General features: G+C 43.0%; 1 protein-coding gene across 1 annotated transcript in view; it reads right to left on the reverse strand.

Annotated features, from left to right (window-relative positions):
• The window catches only part of ITFG1 (integrin alpha FG-GAP repeat containing 1), a 92,523-nt gene extending 74,167 nt beyond the window's left edge, over window positions 1–18,356 (reverse strand). The window contains exons 1-6 of the mRNA XM_015818958.2: window positions 18,319–18,356; window positions 14,031–14,103; window positions 12,698–12,837; window positions 10,273–10,330; window positions 10,053–10,127; window positions 3,260–3,354 (exon numbers count right to left, since the gene is read on the reverse strand). Coding sequence (XP_015674444.1) covers window positions 3,260–3,354; window positions 10,053–10,127; window positions 10,273–10,330; window positions 12,698–12,785 — 316 coding nt within the window. The 5' untranslated portion in view covers window positions 12,786–12,837; window positions 14,031–14,103; window positions 18,319–18,356. The remainder of the gene's footprint in view (window positions 1–3,259; window positions 3,355–10,052; window positions 10,128–10,272; window positions 10,331–12,697; window positions 12,838–14,030; window positions 14,104–18,318) is intronic.
• Between the last annotated feature and the right edge of the window lie 1,610 nt (window positions 18,357–19,966).

Below are 19,966 nucleotides of genomic sequence, written 5' to 3' on the forward strand. Positions count from 1 at the left end.
GTCGGGTCAGAGGCCGCAGCGGCACGACTCGGTCCAGTGCTGCGGCTGCGGCCACATCCCAGGCCGCAGCCTGATCTTCCGCCGAGTCGTGACCTAGCTCCTCAGGATATGGCCCAAGCTCCGTCCGAAACCTCTCCGGGTCCATCAGGAGCCTGGGACGGAACCATCTAAGCGGTTCCGTCTCCCTGCGGCGAGGGAGACAGAATTTTGGTCCAATATTGTACTGTATTGTCAAATCTGGGATATCTACTGTATGTAGAACAGATATATCATAGAAAAAGATAAGGCTCGGAATGCAGAAAGTTATTTCCTCAAGTACCACAACAGGTTCATTTTCTTAACAACTGATGTTCTTATTTCCCAAAATACATTACGCGCATAATTTTTATTAGGTAACCAATATAATTCCAAAACAGATTGGAAGGACTACAGAAACAGCACGTTAGATCTCAGCTAAGTAAAATATACCAACGATAGTCAGGGAAGTGGGTGGTAAAACAGCAGTTTGAAATATATTAGGTTTTTTTTTTAAAAAAAAAACAACTAACGTGGTATAAAAATGCTGAGAGTAAAAATGATTCCCCTCATCTCCTTTTTGCAGACGTACTTTAAATCTGTTATAATAATGTCACTATCAAAAACAGTTTCGCTGCTTTTATTATTTTGAGCACATTTGCAAAAGAAAGAAAGAAAACATTCTCTATATGTAGGGCAACCTGGAATTTGCTTCCCCCCCCCACAACCAATTTGCCTTTGATCTTTCAAACAATTTCTTTCCTCCAGTTCCACTATTTTTTCCCCCCTGAAGCCTTTTCAGTCATTGCATTTATCTCTCTGCCATAATCCAACCCGCTAAAATCAAGAGAATCATATTGATTCATTGCTTGTTATAACACTGCATCGGTGAGCCATTTATTATTTTTTTTACACGGTGCAGAAAACAGGATTAAAAACGTGAAACGTAAGGGTAAGCCAAAACTAAATCAAAGGAGACATTCAAACGGATCCAGAACAAAAGCGAAGGGGGAAAAAAAAGTCAAGACGAGTTTTTTTTAAAGCTGGAAGATGAAAGAACCTGGGAGAATCACACTCTTAATAACCATAATAATCAGCAGCCAGCAAGATGGGAAAAAGGTGAAGGGAAATCAACAAGGCACAAGGAACCTACAGAGGCAGATAATGCAAGAACTCATGATCAATCGAACCGAGATCTATGATCTCCCTTCATTATCGACCAACCAAATATCGTGTAGCAAAGGGCAAAATCCGGCAATATTTTTGACATTAAAAATGCCTTTAGAAAGAGAGAGAGAGAGATGACTGAGCAGAGATGCAGACTGCAACACCTGCAGTGAAATTAAATAGAATAACACACAATCACAGGTACTCATGCCAATTGGAACCCACAAACTGCCTCTCCTTTTTTTTGTTTTGTTTCCCTTTTGATTATGTTGTTATAAATCTTGACACGTTGTATGGTTTCAGCGCGACAACATTGGCACGGTATTAAAAGTTATTAACATTCCGCTGTTTAGAGAACTGGGGGTATTGGAAATAGGAAACAAAAAAGATAGATTCTGTCCATTTTAATTATAATTTAGGATATTGACATGACAAGCATAAAATCATGTCTGCCCACTGTTTTGAAAGATGACAGGCTTTAGGGAAAAGGATGGTGTTATTTGAAGCAAAAGGATTGTGATGTAACTGCAACATGAGGTCAAATAATTAAATTAACCCCAATCCAGGCCCATGTGAGAGAAACCCAAAACAGCAATTTATTTATTTTCTCATATTTATACAGCCACCCACCTCACAATCAAGTAACTATATCATAGTATGCATAGCATATCGATAAGAAGTCTAAGAGGAATAGAACAGAATGCAAGAACAGAATTTTGTCAGATAAAATTTAGAGAGAGAGAACATGAAAAATTCTTCCCTTCTCCCCTTAAAATGCTTATTATTAATACGAAAGAAGATGTGAATATAGATGAGAAAAGAGTTCTAGCAGGTCTCAGGATATTTTAACAGAATGACAGAGTTGGAAGGGACCTTGGAGGTCTTCTAGTCCAACCCCCTGTTCAGGCAGGAGACCCTATACCAGTTCAGACCAATGGTTGTCCAATCTCTTCTTAAAAACTTCCAGTGATACTATGGAGAAAAGGGGATTCCTAATTAAGGCTCCCAGCCAACTCAGCCAACTTTAAATATTACTAGTATAATATTTGAAGTATTCTAACCTCAGTTAGAACTGAAGAAGCTTCTTGGTCGAGAAGCGAAATGTTTTCAAAGAAAAAAAAAACCAAGAAACTCCAGTTGCCTTTTTTTAAAAAGCACTTTTGGGACATCCATGATCCGGATGACTGAGAATCTCCACAGACATTTAGACATTTGTGTGTAACAGTTTTTCAGCAAACGTAAGTCATGGGCAGCCATGCCCTGGTAGGTAGACTTTAACTCCCAAGTGACCGTGGAATTCTGAGATTTGAAGTCCATCTGCCTGGAGGTTGCCGTGTTTAGGAAACACTCGATGAAGACGGATGAAAGTCTACTTTGAGTTGAGTTCAACTTCTCATGACTTTATGGCAGTACAATACAGTAGTTGTTTGCCATGGCCTTCTTTTGGGATTTTTTTTTAAAAACCAAAATCTTCTCTAGCCCATAGTGTTGATAATTCTGAGGAGTCTCCCATTCAAGCACTAATCAGATCCGTGCTTTTTAGTTTTTCAAGATCAGAGCCGAGCAAAATATTTTGAATTAGAAATAGGCTGTTTTCTAATTCAAGAGGGGATTAGGGGATTAAAATTACAAAAATTGATGTATTTATATGTTATAGGTGAATAATAACTGTATTGAAAAGAGGAGATGCTCGGCTGGCACCCCAAACTGCACTCGAAGAGGCGGTTAAGAAGGGAGAGGGGATGTAGTTAGGTGGTAAGGAGGAAGGAGGAGAGGTTGTGGGATCAGAGGGAGGAAGGACAGGAAGGTGAATGAGGGTGGAGGCAAGGCGGGGACTGCCGAGCGTCTCCGGAAATGTACTGATTTGGATTATTTTTTATTGCTTGTATATGTAAATGCATCATATTGGTATTTGTTGGTTAAGTATAAAAATTAATAAAATTTTATTTTTTTTTAAAAAAATAGGTTGTTTTGACCTTGCTGGGAGCATTCCTGGCTCAAAATGTTTTGCATGCCTCCGATTAATATTCGCTGCCTATATCATGGGAAAACTTTTAAAAGTTTCAAAGAGACTTACCTGCAGTGAAATCGTGATTCATATCGATGAATGCATGGGAATGAGGCTTGAACATTGCATTTTCTGCATCCAGCATTGGGTGCCATGTTAAATTCCTGAGAAATAACATTTTGAAAATTAACAGCTTATATGCATTTTTGTGAGGTTCTTTACACACATAAATAGTTATACGACCGATGCCTTTTTTTTTTTAGTTTGAATTAAGCAGGTAAGAAACACAGTGCATTATATTCACCCTAAAATGAACTAAGAATCAGCTTGTATGCCTAAGATAGAATGAGTTGAGTTAAAATCTGGGAGTCTGACTTTATTATATTTTCTTTTCTTTTTGTTATTAATTAAAAAAAACAGAATGTTAGTTATTTGATAGGCATTGTGCTGTGCCAGAAAGAACCTCAGTATGTACTCTCAAAGATACAAAGCCAAATTAAGCTGCACAAAGTGTAACATTAGTCCTACACTCTGATCAGAATAATGAAATATACAGTTTATCATCTTCTCTGCCTGGGCCAGCCTTTATAAAAAAGAGGACATGATTAAAATAATTTCCAAAGAAGTTACAATAAGTAAAAATCCTAGATCAGGGGTCGTCAAACTTGGCTGCCTGAGGAATTCTGGGAGTTGAAGTCCACAAGTCATAAAAGGGCCAAGTTTGACGACCCCTGGCCTAGATCTTCTTTTATATGAGAGCCATTAAGTCAAAAATATTCAGATCATAGGAATTCTAACAATATTTGCTATCAACATCAGCTGCAGATGATATATTGAGCCTTGCCTGGGGGGGAAGAAGGTTTTGTGATGTTCTGGAAATCATTGGCAAATTTTGGCCCAATAAGTACTATAGAGGAAGTTGTCTTGAGCCCATATTGGGGATGGGAAACTATGGTAATTTTACGATCTGTGGACATTCAGGAATTCTGGAAGTTGAAGTCCAAAAGTCATAACGTTGTCAGAGTTGCCCATCGCCCGGCCCATACCAATCCCTTCTGCCCATTTTTTGTGTTCTCCAATATGTTTTGCATCCCTGCCCCCTGGCAATTTGCCCAGCGCCCCAGGAAACACCACAAAGAGCCAAATTCCCTCGAATGCCTGTTTTCCGTACGGAACAAAAAGCCGTCTCTTGTTGTTTTAATTCATTTTATCAAATTTAGAGACTGCCCATCTCTTTCACAGCGAGCGACTCTGGGGGAATCAGTTATCCAGGCAAGGTTAAAAAGAGGAATCCAATTCAGGCTTGTGATTCTCAATTCTAGTCACCCAGCTGCCTTAGAGGCACATTTGGGGACTTGCAAAATGGCCCTCAGGAATTTTAATGGCCCCCTCTCTGGATTGGAGTAGGACGAACCATTGGTACATCACCCGATCATGACCGTGCCTTTGCTTCTGCCTTAAATAGTTTCCAGAAGATAGAGGTATAACAGCCTGCCTTGGAGGAGAAGGTTAAAATAGCTGGAGCTCTTCTCTCGGACACTTGGGATACATAATCCAAGTGCACATTTCTGATTTTGCCACGCTATTTTGAGCTCAGAACCCTTTCTGAAATCTTAGAACAGCTGTTTCAAGTGTAGAAGCAGGGTGCCATGAGCTTGAAACATTTCAAATTTGAATCAGTTTACACGTTGCTAATAACAGGGGTTAAGATTTTTGTTTGGGCTCAATTTTGGTGTTTCGAATTTGTACCTTCTCAGGCATGTTTTCAAAGATCTTCCCATCTTCCTTAGTTAGTACAGGTGGTCCTCGACTTACAACAGTTCATTTAGTGGCCGTTTGAAGTTACAACAGCGTTGAAAAAAATTGACTTGTGACCATTTTTCACACTTACAACCGTTGCAGCATCCCCGTGGCCACGTGATCAAAATTCAGACGCTTGGCCACTGACTCGTATGTATAAGGGTTGCAGTGTCCTGGCGTCATGGGATGCTCAAAGTCAGTGGTGGCGAATCTATGGCATGCGTGCCAGAGGTGGCACTCAGAGCCCTCTCTGTGAGTACGCGTGCCATGCCCTGGAGATGGCAACCGTCCCTCTTCAACCAGCCGCCCACTAACTCACCAAGGTCTCACATGGCCAGATGCATCCCAGCATCCATGCACTCGCTGGCCTCTGTGTGCAGGGGCCGATGGTGTCAGGCATCAGCCGCCCCGGCCTCACCTTGCCCTGTGACAATGGCACCCCCGCCCTGCCTCACCTCACCCAGCAGGATGAGCCTCCTGCCCACCGCCCCACCTGCCAGAGACCCCCTGGATCTCCCCTACCCTGCCCGGCCCCCACAGGCGTCCCTCCACACGAGCAACATCGAGGTGATCATGCCCACCTTGGCGACACCCATCCAATCTGCCATGACCACCACAGCTACGCCCACCTGGTACCCGGCAATAAATAAGTGGGGTTTGGGTTGCAGTTTGGGCACTTGGTCTCTAAAAGGTTTGCCATCACTGCTCAAAGTCAATGGGGAAGCCAGTTTCACTTAATAACTATGTTACTAACTTAACAACTGCAGTGATTCACTTAACAACTGTGGCAAGACAGGTCATAAAATGGGGCAAAATTCACTTAACAAATGTTTCCCATAGCAACAGAAATTTTGGGCTCAATTGTTGTCGTAAGTCAAGGACTATCTATACTGGAGAACTCGACTGGCAAGCAACTCTATCTAATAATTTACTTTTGGAGTGGTAAGTGAAATTATGCTGAACTGCATATAGGCACCCGGAGGCCCAATGTAAATTTTAAAAGAATCATTAAAACTGCCTTAGTAAGACAACTGTTAGCAATAAGAAACAAGGGAAAAATTATAAATAGGCCGGGCCATTTGCCTCAAAGGTTTTTGTTTTTTTTGTTTAAAAGCTGATGATTAAAATACATTTAATTGAAATTGCTATGCTGGCTAAACCTCTGGCCGCTTCATTCAATGATTAAGTATTCTTTAAGAAGATTTGGCTTTAGATACTTATTCCCTTGAGTCTCGCTTTCCAACTAAGTCTCCTCTGTTGATTAAGACATTAATGGAATTTGATTTCCATACCTGAGTTATTTGTAAGTTGATTTAAATTTAGAGAAAAGCTAGTGCCATAGGTTCAAGCGATTAAAAATGTTTTGCTCGCACATTCTAAAGAGAGGGATATTCCATCAGCAAAAACATACATATATGTCACAGCACTAATAGCTAGATGTGTTGCACAATATACCAACCAGGTAGTTTGTGGCTTAACACCTTAAGGGAAATTGGATATTATCTTACCAGGTGCATGACTGTTAAAATGTATTTCATTTGTTGGGCATAGCTAGCATGTGTGTCACAAACATAACCAATTAATTTGGTTAACCTTAATTAACAAATTAGGTTTGTTGTATGAACCCAGCCATTATGGTACCACTCCATCAAAACTAACATATATAAATCAAGCATTTTATATACACTGTGGATTTTTTATCAAATGAACACCTTCAGTTAGCTGATTTATCATGGTCTTACTTATCAATTCTGCAGATAAGTAAAGCAAACAAGCAATGCTTCAAATGAAATAAAGTGTAAACATAAAAAAGATAACCATGGCACATCTTCGAGTTATGGTAAGTTTTACAGGCGGTGGGTCCCTGGTGGTCTCAGAGCTTGATGGTTTTCTGGCAGATGTTTCATTAGCCAACAAGGCAACATCATCAATGCAAGACCAAGGATGCCATGGTTCTACCCTGAGCTACAAATATTCTTTTCTGCCTGGTTTTACAGACAGTTTAGCAAAATTTGCTAAAGTCAAGAAAACTGAATCCTATTGGTTTGATAGGAATAGCATATCAAATAGGCCCAAAGTGCCTGGATACCTATAAATGACCTTCTGGTTCCTTATAGGAGGCACAATATAAGAAAACACATGCTGTGTAGAGTCTCTGGATTCTTTCTCACAACAGCAAAATCAAGGCTCATTTGGGATTTTTTTGAATTTGCCTGTCTTGACTAGCACTGATGATGTAACCTAATTGGGTAATGAAACGTCTGCAAGAAAACCACCAAGCTCAGAGAGCACCAAGGACCCCATAGTCCTCCTCCTCTTCCTCCTCCTCCTCCTCCTCCTCTTCTCTGCAAACCCCCCTCCCTTCTAGCACTGATGGTGTTCCCTAGTTGGGTCATGAAACGTCCGCAAGAAAACCACCAAGCTCAGAGAGCACCAAGGACCCCATAGTCGTCGTCGTCGTCCTCCTCCTCCTCCTCCTCCTCCTCCTCTTCCTCCTCCTCCTCCTCCTCCTCCTCCTCCTCTTTGAATAGCTTAACAACATTCCTTCTGAAGCATGGTTTCCAGAAATTAGCATTTTACTGCAAATTAAATTACCCCATGCTGATTAATTTTATTGTTTGAGTGAATGCATCTTCCAAAATGTTACAAGACTTGGCAGGAAAACATTTCCATCTCCAACGAGCTAGCACTTGCATCCTTTTCTTCGGGATAAAAAAGGCAATAAAAGCAGAGTACTGATTCACAAAGGAATAAGACCCACCCATACTTTTCATGCAGTGTGACTATAATCCTGCACTTCATTTGAAGAAAAGAATTACATTCTACTAAAAAATATTTCTCCTGGCGGGGAGGTGGAAGAGGGGAAAGCAGGAAGAGAACCAAGAACAGAGAGGTGGTGGGGTTTCCCCCCCCCCACCGTTCAAAAGCTGCTAAAATCTTCTAACAAAACTTATGCGAGGTTGTAATTGCTACCGCATAACCCCAGAGCAATTTGAAGGCTTTGTTCTGTAAGTCACAGATTTTATGGAGTAATCTCCATACGACTGAAATACCTTAATGGTCAACTAATGCCCCATATTCGAAAAGAGGGCCCACCCATATTTACACCACACAAACCTAAAACAAAACACTGCTTTTTATGCTAGTCATTTGTCCTGCCAAAGAAAATGCCACAAACAGAGTTCTGAGACAAATCCAACATATACCAACTACCACAATTTGGGTCTTCAAATACCACAGTCTTAAGTTATTTCATCATTTACTTAACTGGGCGATTCTTTTGCCTTTTTTATTTAACAAAAGTTACTTGCGAAGGATACCAAACATGTTGCTTAATTAAAAGAGTTGGGAGGCCTGGGGGGGGAACCAAGTTCGAAAATTGCTGCGCTGTTTCTATGGAAACAGGAGGATAATCTGATTGACTTCTCTTAAGTGTGATGTGCTTGTCTTGACAGAAGTGCTAGAAAAGCCCCAGGGAAGCACAAAACACTGCACAATACACCATTTTGCTTTTGAGGTGGTGAACGCTCTCGTTGGTTCCATATAAAAGTTAAACCCCTGGCCGAAGATGGCGGTCCTCTGGGTGGGCCCTGTGAAAAGGGGCATTACGCACGGCTGCGTTCCGACAAATTTCCAATACCAAGAAACCTGCTCAACCTTAACAGATTAATTTAAGAAAAAAATATTGAGCCGGTTTAAGATTAACCGAGAAGCAGCTATTTTGTTCAATTGATTTCCTTGAATGCAAATATCTATAAGCTGTGCCTAGCAAATGCTGTATCAAGAGATTTCCTTCCCGTCCTTTCATTACAGATAAGAAGGAATCTTCTAAGAAACAGGCAGTCGTCCACCAACAGCAATTCGTTTAGCGACCGTTCAAAGTTACAATGGTACTGAAATAGTGACGACCGGTCTCCATACTTATGACCATTGCCGCATCCCCATGGTCACATGATCAAAATTTGGGTGCTCGGCAACCAGTGTAATTACGATAGCTGTTAACTATGTTTACCTGAAAATAAGACCTGGTTTTATATATATTTTTTTTGCCTCCAAAAGAGGCAGGAGGTCTTATTTTCGGGAGATGTCTTATTTTTTCCCTGACACCTGCCTCGCCTTGTGGTGGTGGCACCCACAATCCCGTCCAGCAGGAGCCTGTGTGGCTGCCGGCCCACTTCTGCGGGCGCTCGCGGTAGGAGGTCGTGTGGCCCGCTGCGCCATCAGGTGAGGTGAGTGGGAGAGGGGGTGGAGCTGCCCCAAGCACCCCATAGGCGCCCAAACACTTCTCACCCAGAGGGTGACTGGAAGCTTTGTCTGCTTCCAAATGGGGCATTTAGAAACCAAGCAATTCACTCCGTCTCCAAGCGCCCCATTTGCAAGCAGACGAAGCTTCTGGTCTCCGTCATTTCTCCGTCTGGGCACCTATGGGGTGCTTGGAGACAGAGCAAATTTTCTGGGCAAAAAGTGCACGACGCATCCGGATTGCCTGCCTCCCCCTCCACCTCTGCGCTCGGACTTACTTGTGCTGCGCCAAGGAGCCGGGGGGCTGCGGCTACAGCCGGACACCGTTGACCCCTGAGTGCTCACCTGTGCTGGCCACGCCCACCCACCCCAGGCTTATTTTTTGGGTAGGGCTTATATTAGGCCCACCCCAAAAAATCAGGCTAGGGCTTATTTTCGGGGAAACACGATACAGTGTCCTGGGGTCCCGTGATCACCATTTGTGACCTTCCCAGGTGGCTTCCAACAAGCAATGTGAATGGGGGAAAGTGGATTTGTTTAACGAGCAGATGATCTGCTTGACAACTCATTTAGCAACCTCCTTTTTTTAGCAACATAAACTTTAGTTCCAACTGCGGTTGTAAGTCAAGGATTCTCTGTTAATATGAACCACTGGTTACCATTATCTTGCAAGAATTCACTTTTTAAGTATGGTACATTACCAACATTTAGCCAAAGTTTGGTTCCATAAAAATACACAACTTGGAGTGATAAGTATTTATTACTGAAATATCGTATAGCAAATTCTTAGGATAGAACAATAATGAAGATATTAGCTTACCTGCCAATCAGTATTTCTGGCCTTTTGGATTCACTGGTAACTCCAAAGATGTCAGGAATTAAATCACCATTGAAACTTCAGCAGCAACAGCAAAACAACAAAAGTTGGATATTCAAATTACACAATTGTATACAACCACTTTAAAAAAAAATCATTTAAAAACGATATCAACCCACCCATAATTTTACTCTTAAAAATCTCACAGTAAGCATACACTTACTCCATGATTAATGGTTCGTCATAAAATGTCTTATTTGCTACAAATTTACGATTTATATCTGAGGAAAAAAACAAAGACAAAAAAAAGAGTCACATTTGTTACATGTTCACATTTACATACATTCAACTGGGTCCTTGTTTTATTTATGATTCTTTGTATTCACCATTACTACAGACTGAAATTAACCTTCTTCCTATTCCAGAGGAATATGGAACTATCCAGGAGATTTCTCTATTTCATCTAGAAATAAAATGAAGAAATTCAAGGAACTGAAGACAGATCTGTTTATTTATAGTAATAATCCTTAAAACAATTTTACCTGGCTGGACTGTAACGTCCAATATGCTTTCCTGTAGTGAAAAGAGCTTACGCTTTTGATAATGATTTTACTTTGTTTTGATTAATAACAATGGGACATAAAAGCACTACACTCTGAACAGATGTTCTTAACATCTCTAAACATCACCTTTCAAAATGTGTACGTGTAATTCTTATGGAAGACAATACGATATCAATTTCAACATCATGGTTAAAAAAGAAAAATCATCAAGAAAAAAATTTCCCTGCCTAACTGATGATACAAAAAGGAAAGATTTGAATCAGACATTGCACAGCTCATGTATTTTAACCTGAATCAGAGTGGTGTGCACATTACTTAAAAATTCTACAGGTCCAGCTGACGTATGCATCTCTGTACAAATGGAGAAATGGATAGAGGAACAAATCTATGAAACTTATTCAGCCTATATATATGTATATAAATTACACAAACTCACTCACACGTATACACTATGTCTTATTCTAGACCAGCATGGCTGGCTTAGGAATTCTGGGAGTTGAAGTCCACGAGTCATAAAAGAGCCAAGGTTGACTACTCCTGTCCTAGACAAAAGTTGTTGGTCATATATAAAGGTGTTATCATCATCACCATCACCATCACCATTTTAGCCATTGTTTATCCACTTCAGGATGGAGGTCTCTTCTGTGTGTTTCCCACCAATATGGTCTTTCTTTTGCCAATTGGGCCCGCCATATTTGCTGATGTCGTCGCTCCATCCTGTTCTAGCTCTCTTTCGTGGACACTTTTAATCGAGTGGGATCCGTTCTATGACCGCCTTGGTCCACCTGCCATCAGTTCTTCTTGCTATGTGATCAGTTCATTTCCATTTCAGTTCTTTTGCTCTCTGGATGATATTGTATCCTTTTGTTTGTCCTCTGATCTAGGTGCAGGCCTTTCTCACTTGTCTTGTGATGACAAGCCTGTCTCTTTCCATGACTCCTTGCGCCAGTCATAGCTTTTGTATCAATTGAGAGGTTAGCGTCCATGTTTCACCAGCGTGTGTTAGAGCAGGTAGCACACAATGATCGAAAACTTTTCTCTTCAGGCATAGATTGTTCTTGAAAATTAAGCTTAGCTTGACGAATGCCTGCCAACCACATTTAACACGCCATTCAATTTCCTTTATTGTATCACCTTCCAGTGAGATCCGTTGGCCAAGGTATATGTAGTGGTCTACTACGTCTAGTTGTTCTCTCTCTCTCTATATATATATATTTTCCTTTCTTTGGTGAATTTATTAAACATAACCTGGCTCTTTTTCAGGTTGGACTATCTAGCTCAGTGGGGGCGAACCTATAGCACGGGTGCCAGAGGCGACACTCGGAGCCCTCTCTGTGGGCACACGTGCTGTTGCCCCAGCCTCACCTCCCCCCGCAACCCACTCCTCTCCAGCAGCCTGCCTGAAGGAGACTTGCCCTCGAGCATGGCCCACACGGAGCAGCGCAGCCAAGGACATGGCAGTCAGGCAGCATAGACAAGAGTCTGCCCTCATGGCCCATCATGCAGTTGATGCTGGCGGGCGCGGGCAGAGGGTATGGCCACCATAGCCCTACTGGGCTGCCTGGGCGATCTGCGGTGGGCCCTGGAGGCGGTGAGTGGTCCTGTGGGCAGGCGGAGCAGGGGATGGGGAGGCAGAGCGGGGGCGGGACCGGTTTTGGGGCACTCGGTCTTTAAAAGGTTCGCCATCACTGATCTAGCTTGATGTTGAGCAACATGCCTCTAGAACAGGAGTGTCAAACTGGCGGCCCATGAGCTGGATACGTCACGTGCAGGTCACGCCCACCCCAGCTCCGCAAAGGCAAAAAACACCGTGATTGTCACGTGACGCGATCAAATTTGACACCTGTGTTCTAGAATTTCAGATAAATCTAAATGGAGGTATAAGGCGATATTATACACTTCTTGGATACAATATGCTCTTCCACTATTACACAGGCTCTTGAGTCAAGGACTAAACCTTTATATGTAAATTGAATGTAAGTACATTTATCTCTCACATTCACCCCAGAATGGGGATATTTATAGTTGCTTTGCAGAAGAACTCAATGAATATTTTCTGGACATTATCACTGCAATATAGCCTACCTAAAGTTTGATTATTTCCCCAGAAAATCCAGACTGATAGGTCAGCATTAGGCTGTTCTTGTGGACGAGTCGTCAAAAGGACATCCATTTGTGAGTCACCGTCGTAATCACCAGGAACTACACTGGTTATCACAACATCCCTGAAATTAAGGGGGGGAAAAAAAAGTTGAAGTACCAAATCTACCATAAGAAAACACTACATGGAAAGAAATGACACTTATATAATGCTGCCTTACGTATAATTGTTCTACTTCAAAATAAAATCTTGACAAAATCATCTTCAGCCCTGTACCTTCCTAAATTTTGCAGTTCTGATGGCTTAAACGATTTCACACTTCAGAACTTGTTCAGAGAAAATACATTTTTGTCCTTCAAAAAAAAAAAGTTTTCAAAGATTAAAATTTATCATTGTCTTATGCTTCTAAATGTCTATGAGAGCTGTCATATTCCTGGCAAATAGGGGCGCAGAAATCATGGATTGGGCGCTTCTGGGCAGTACATTTCTAGTGAACTACTCTACAAAAACAGGCCAATTTCATCAACACATTTAATATGCTATAATATAGGTATTAAAATTGGTATCAATTTCCAAGTGTAGTTTAATCAATTAAATCCAAATAGGATTTTAGTACTCCCGAGAAAGGGAAAGTATTAGCATTTTAAAAGATTTTAAATCAGGGCTCTCCAAACTTGGCAACTTTAAGTGGACCTCAACTTGTGGACCTCAACTCCCAGAATTTTTCAGTCAGCCATGTTGGCTGGGGAATTCTGGGAGTTGAAGTCCATAAGTTAGACTTCAGTTGCCCTGTTTTAAATTGTGGAGATGTGGACTCTCTTGGTAGAGAATCCTGTGGAAATGAAGTAGCAGATTTGGCAATAAAGGGTTTGAGCTTTTTTTTCCTCGTATTTCCCCTGCCATATCCCCTCTGCACTATTTGTATATTGTTTCACATCAGAAAGCACAACGAACAAGCTGAAAATAATCTACAATATTTTTCTGAAAACCATTGGCTCCATTAATACTTTTAAAAATGCCAATGTATTGCATGGGCAGCTCTAAGCACATTTATTGAAAAATACATTGTCCTCAAAAAAGGGCTTAGCTCATGTTTCGTGCTCTGCTTCATTATGAATGTAAAACATCACTACAAGTTAGATAAATCATGAATTATTACTGTAATCATCTTTGAGGCTGCAGAAAAATCCCCATATGAACATTACAAAACAGATCTTTTGAGACCTGAGTATTTTAGTAAGATCCATTTAACATCCAGATACATAGAATAAACAGCACACAAAATCTATTGGAACAATTCCAGTACGCTGCATTTACCTTAATAGTAATTTGACTTTGGGCTTAAAGTAGGGTTCATTTTGATCCGCAAGGAAGATATTTAATTCATTCTCTGTAAAGGGAGGAGGAAATACATCCTTTTACTTCAATAGCAACAACAAATATCACAATAACATTTTTTGGACTTTCTGCCTTCATGACTGCTTTTTCAACCCACCTTCTTTTATCTCCTCATCTAAAGAAATAAGAAGCACATAGGGTGTTTTCTCCAGGTTTTGGGGGCATATATGTGTCAGCCCTACTAGATAGACAAGATCAAGAAATCAACTCCACAGGAAGCCTTAAATTACAGAATAACAGAGTTGGAAGGGACCTTGTAGGTCATCTAGTCCAATCCACTTCTCAAGCAGAAGATCCTATACCATTTCTGACAAGTGGCCTCCAGTGATGAAGCACCCATTGTTTTATTGAGATTACCTATCAGAGAATCAAGCAAGTCAGCCATTCTTTCTTCTTCTTATAGTTTAGTGAATTAAGAAAGTGTCCTGGCCATTTCTGGATGGTATCTGGAAGTTATGGGCTTAAAAAGTATTTTACCTCTTGTTGCCTTGGCAACAGAGCTTGTCAGTCTCTGTCAAGATCATTTTGCTTACCTTGTACGATATGCATACATGGATCATAATGATCAAGCTAAGACTACTTAACATCCCTGATGCTCTCACTTTATTTCATGTGGAAATGCTAGAACATTTTCAGCACATCCTGCCTAAACAAGGGGGGGGGGGTTTGAACTAGAAGACCTCCAAAGTCCCTTCCAACTCTGTTGTTCTGTAATCTATAAACTCCAATGTTCACACTGCAACTTCAGGAAAGTTTGTTACTAATTACTGCTGCACGCAGGAAGTCCCAAATTCTTTTAAATTCTCCCTTTTAAAAATCATTGCTAGGTTTCCAAACAATTAAAAAAGAAATGCTTAATAACACAGCTGTAAAATTAAAAGTAAGTCAAACCAAAAAGTACTGTAACATATTCTTTACTTAAGATTTGCAAATTATATTTCCCACTGATCTGTATTAGTATACAGTACACCAAAGAGAGAGACTATATTTAGGAACAAGCTTTCCTTTCCACAGCCCAACTTATTGCTTTCTATTCTTTTTTATTTTTACAAATTTATTTCTTTGAAATTGCACAGTGATCTCTCACGATTTATATAGTACAAAAAGCATGAAGAAAACTTAATCATCAAGACAGATGATTAACCAAGTGATAGCTCTAGCTCTAGTGAAATCCTCCAGTGTAGGAATCATCCCTGATTTACTTATAAAGGTATGGAATACACAAGTGCCAATAAACAAAGTTACATTTCTTTCATCCCTCCAGCATTCTTTATTCTTTTTTTATCTGAGGTTCAACCCACAAAACACTTTAGCATTCCACCAGTAACAACAAGGCCTTTCTTAAGCTTCAGGAAATCTCAATTGTAACTTTAACAAAGCCCCACTGTGCCTTAATTTATTGTGCAGGTAAAACGACAGACACTACTTGCCGTCAGACATACTGAAGCCAAAATGAAACAAGCCACTTTGTGACCTTTATAAAGTAAACACATTAGCACAAGAAGAAAATTGCTTTCTGTGTTGGTAGCTATTGGCAGAAGGACATCTGCTTTGTTTACATGCCAAAGAGAAACATTTATGTGGCACGTTCTGGCTCATAATGTCAACAATAATGAAATTCAAGTCCATTGTCTGCTATTCACATTTCAGTATGCTTTTCTTAACCAGCCAAAGGAAGACAAGGTAAGCAAACCAGTGTATAAATCGCTGTTAGCATATGTTCCTATACCAACACATTTAAGAGGCCAAAGCATTAGAAGGGACGTACAAATATTTTACAAAAAGACATCCATGTCACTCTATTAGTTATACTCGCTATATTAACATAATTTCTGGACTCATTTGCTGACAAATTTGTGGGCAAATTCATATGTTGGCAAAGCCAGTTTGGTGTGGAAATTAAGGTGCTGGCCTAGAAACCAGGAGAGGGGTGAGTTCTAGTCCCACCTTAGCCAGGAAAGCCTGTTGGGTGACTTTGGACCAGTCCCTCTCTCTCAGCCCAGCCCTCTGTTGTGGGGCAAACAGGAGGAAGGAATACAGGTAGTCCTCGACTTATGAACACCATTGAGCCCAAAATTTCTGTTGCTGAGACATTTGTTGGGTGAGTTTTGCCCCCTTTTACGACTGCAGTTCTTAAATTAGTAACACGGTTGTTAAGTGAATCTGGCTTCCCCACTGACTTGTCAGAAGGTCACAAAAGGGGATCGCCTGACCCCAGGACACTGCAATGGTCATAAATATGAGTCAGTTGTTAACCGGCTGAATTTTGATCACGTGACTGTGGAGATGTTGCAATTGTCATGTGAAAAATGGTCATAACTCACTTTTTCCAGTGCTGCTGTAACTCTGAATGGTCACTAAGTGAACTGGTGTAAGTCGAGGACTGCCTGTATTAGGTCTGTTTGCTACTATGAGTTACTTATAAAGTAACAAAGACAAAAATCTATGTAAATAAGCTTTTGGTGTGCATCTACCTGATCAGTACAACTATGGCACAAATGTAGCCAAGCAAGATTTAATCCTTAACCTTTATTTTGATATTCCTCCTAGAATGCGATACCCCAAAGGGGCCAATTCAGAGCCTCCAGAAAGGAGAGACTTCTGAAAAGAGAGAAAAGGGGCAATTCGCATATGTGTGGTATCTGACACTCCCCAAAGTTCATTCCGACTGCATCAACAACAATCATGACCATATGACACAACATCAGGTTTATAGTCACCTTAAGAATGATTCTGAGTCGTTTTTAAAAGTTTTCTCAAAGATGCTTTTTCAGGAGGCAACTGGACTTTGTTTTTTCCTCTGAAGACGTTTCGCTTCTCATCCAAGAAGCTTCTTCAGCTCTGACTGGAATGGTGGGGAATGGAAGGATTTATACTCCTTGCAGACAGCTGGTCATTTGCATTTCTTTTAGAGAGTCCTTGAGGCCACTTGAAGGTTTATTTGTGTCCTCAGGTTAACCCGAGTGGTGTGGAGCAGGGGTGTCAAACGGGCGGCCCACGGGCCAGGTGCATCATACGCGGGCCACCCCCACCCCCGCTCCAGAAAGCAAAAAATGTCACGATACGTCACGGGATGTGATCGAATTTGACACCCCTGATGTGGAGCCTTCTCGGAACTGCTGAAAGGACTGTGCTGTAGGATGGAGATAGAGCAGTGGTTCTCAACCTGTGGGTCGGGACCCCATTTGGGGTCGATCGACCATTTCATGGGGGTCACCAAGCAAGGCTGTCCGCCATTTTTTTGTCCGCCATTTTTTTCCCCTTTTCCGGCGGGTGCCTTACCTCCCTTGGGCTGGGCCAGCTGGTGGTCGGCCTTCTCCGTCTCTGCCGCTTGCCAGCTACGCCTCGGCCGGCGCAGGGGGCAGAACCACGCATGCGCGGCGCTCCCGGGCAGGGAAAGTCCTCGACTTACGACCGGTTGGGTAGTCCTCGACTTACGACCGGTTTAGTCCTCGACTTACGACCGGTTGGGGTCGCGGGACTAAAAAGGTTGAGAACCACTGAGATAGAGGATGTCGTATCCCTCCCCCTCTGTGGAACAGCTCCTCTCAACAGAGGGGGAGGGATACGACATCACTCAAGGTGGCCTTGACGACTCTCTGAAACACGGGTGCGAAACTCGATCGCGTCATGTGACGTATCACGACTTTTTTTGCCTTTGCAGAGCTGGGGTGGGCGTGGCCTGTGCGTGGCGCATCCGGCCCACAGGCCGCCAGTTTTGACACCCCTGCTGGGAAAGAAGGCAAATGACCAGCTGTCTACAAGGAGTATAAATCCTTCCCTTCCTCACCATTCCGGTCAGAGCTGAAGAAGCTTCTTGGATGAGGAGCGAAAGGTCTTCAAGGAAAAAACAAGAAAGTCCAGTTGCCTTTCCAAAAAGCATCTTTGGGACAACCACGACCTGGAGGACTGGGAATCTCCACAGACATTTTAAAAAGTTTATCTCCCCCATCATTCACTGAAAGAGTGTGGGAGGGGCGTCCAAAGTACCACCAGCCCCCTGCTCCACATCCATTAGGCAGACTTCCCCCCCACACACCCCAATTAATCCCAAAGATGCCCCAAAGGCGGCTTTTCACACCCCCTGAGAAAATAAAATAAAAAAGGGGGCGGGAACAGTCCTCCTAAAGACCCCGCCCACCCCCTCGGGTTGAAACTGACTAGGGCGAGGCCCCCGGCAGCTCCTCCGCCGGCCTCGGCCTCTCACCTCGCCTCAGCACGAAGAGGTCGGTCTGCTTGTCGGAGTTGAAGTCCCCGAAGGCGGCCAGCGTCCCGAAAGCCTCGGCCCCGAAGAGAGGCGAGGTGACATTCTGCAGGGCCCGGCCCGGCTTCAGCAGCGGCCCGGCCGCCACCAGCAGCAGCCACAGCAGCCAAGGCCGGCGAGGCCTAACCAGGACGGGACCCCGGGCGGGGCGGCAGGGCCCCCCCATCGCGCGGTAAACTCCAACCGGCTCCTCGGCGGCCAGCACCGGCACGGCTGGGCAGGGCCGCGCGACTTCCGGGTTCGCTTTACGGCGCCGCCGCAGCGCGCCTGCGCGGGCGGTGTGCGTTTACGGCGGAGCCGAGCAACCGTTCCTGGCAAGGGGGCGGGACCTTCGGCTTCGGGCGGAGTTTTGAGCAGGCCGCTCGTCTTCCTCCTCCTCCTCCTCCTCCCGCCATGGCGTCTTCTCTGGCCGATGTGAGCTGGAAAATGCTGGAGCTGAGGGCCCGCTCTAAGCGTTCAGGTCTGACTTCTCTCCCCCTGCGTGTCTCCCTTCTGGCCGCCGCGCCGCCTCGCTCTCGCCTGCCTTTCGCTTGCGGAGCGGAGAGTTCGGAACTCCAACTCCCAGGATGCCCCGCGAGTCCGGCCTCCCTCCCTGCTCCTCCCTCCCGCCGCGCTTTCTCCCGACTGAAGCGCGAACGCCCTGACGGGGAACTCTGGGAGTTGTAGTCTGAGCGCTTGCCCCTTTTTCTGGTCCTCTTTCCTGCTGCTGCTCCCTTTTTGCTATCCTCGCTTCATCGCTCCCAGAAAGAACCGGCCCTTCCCACAACCGGGAGCACTTGCAATTTAAAAGACCTTTTTTTTTTTAAAATGACCTTTTAAAAATGTAAAGAAAATAATAATTTAAAGTCTTACCCAGAAACTTTTGCCTGGTCCCCTTGATCATTTAGGGGACCCTTCCCAAGCCTTACAGCCAGCCCCCTTCCTGGGCTGGAGGGGCTCACTTTGGGCCAACCCCCCCCTCTGAAAAGAAGGGGGGAAATTAAGACTTTGCCCTGTGGACCTCAACAGGTCAAGATAGTTTTGCTAGCAGACTGGCAAAATATAGTTGGGCAGCTATAATAAACGTAAATAATAGGAATGAAAAAGAGGAATTAGTTTTTTTGGGGGGCTTTGCTCACCCTTTGGGGCAGCCATCAGCTAATGGGAAAAGCTACATAGAAAACTTCTGCAATCTTTGCCCTTACAAACATCTGAAATTCTCTTTAGGGCTTCTGTGTAGGTAAGCGTCATGCTGGTTTTGCAGAAATAAGAACAACCGATTCGAAAAATGCGAGGTGCTTCTAATGTTTCCTCCAGGTTTGCCACCGTGGCTAAAAGCCATAGTGAGGAAACTTGAGCTTTCTGCTTGCTATTTGCAATGATTGGTTTGAAAACAGAACGTCCCTAACCTGGATTAAAATATCCTCGGGGCATTTCAGTGGTGTCCTAGACATGATGGAATTTGCTATTTCGATTGTACTATTTTGCTAGATCACCAAAATTGGGATTAAAGTTTTACAGAACACTTTGGAAGATGTTTATATATACATTGTAGCCAAGATAAGACAAAAATGAAACCTCTATCTTGAACAAGTGCTGTATATTTCTGATT

The sequence above is a fragment of the Protobothrops mucrosquamatus genome, unplaced genomic scaffold, assembly GCF_001527695.2.
Source record: "Protobothrops mucrosquamatus isolate PMUCROS unplaced genomic scaffold, P.Mucros_1.0 scaffold827, whole genome shotgun sequence".
Classification (NCBI taxonomy): Eukaryota; Metazoa; Chordata; class Lepidosauria; order Squamata; family Viperidae; genus Protobothrops; species Protobothrops mucrosquamatus.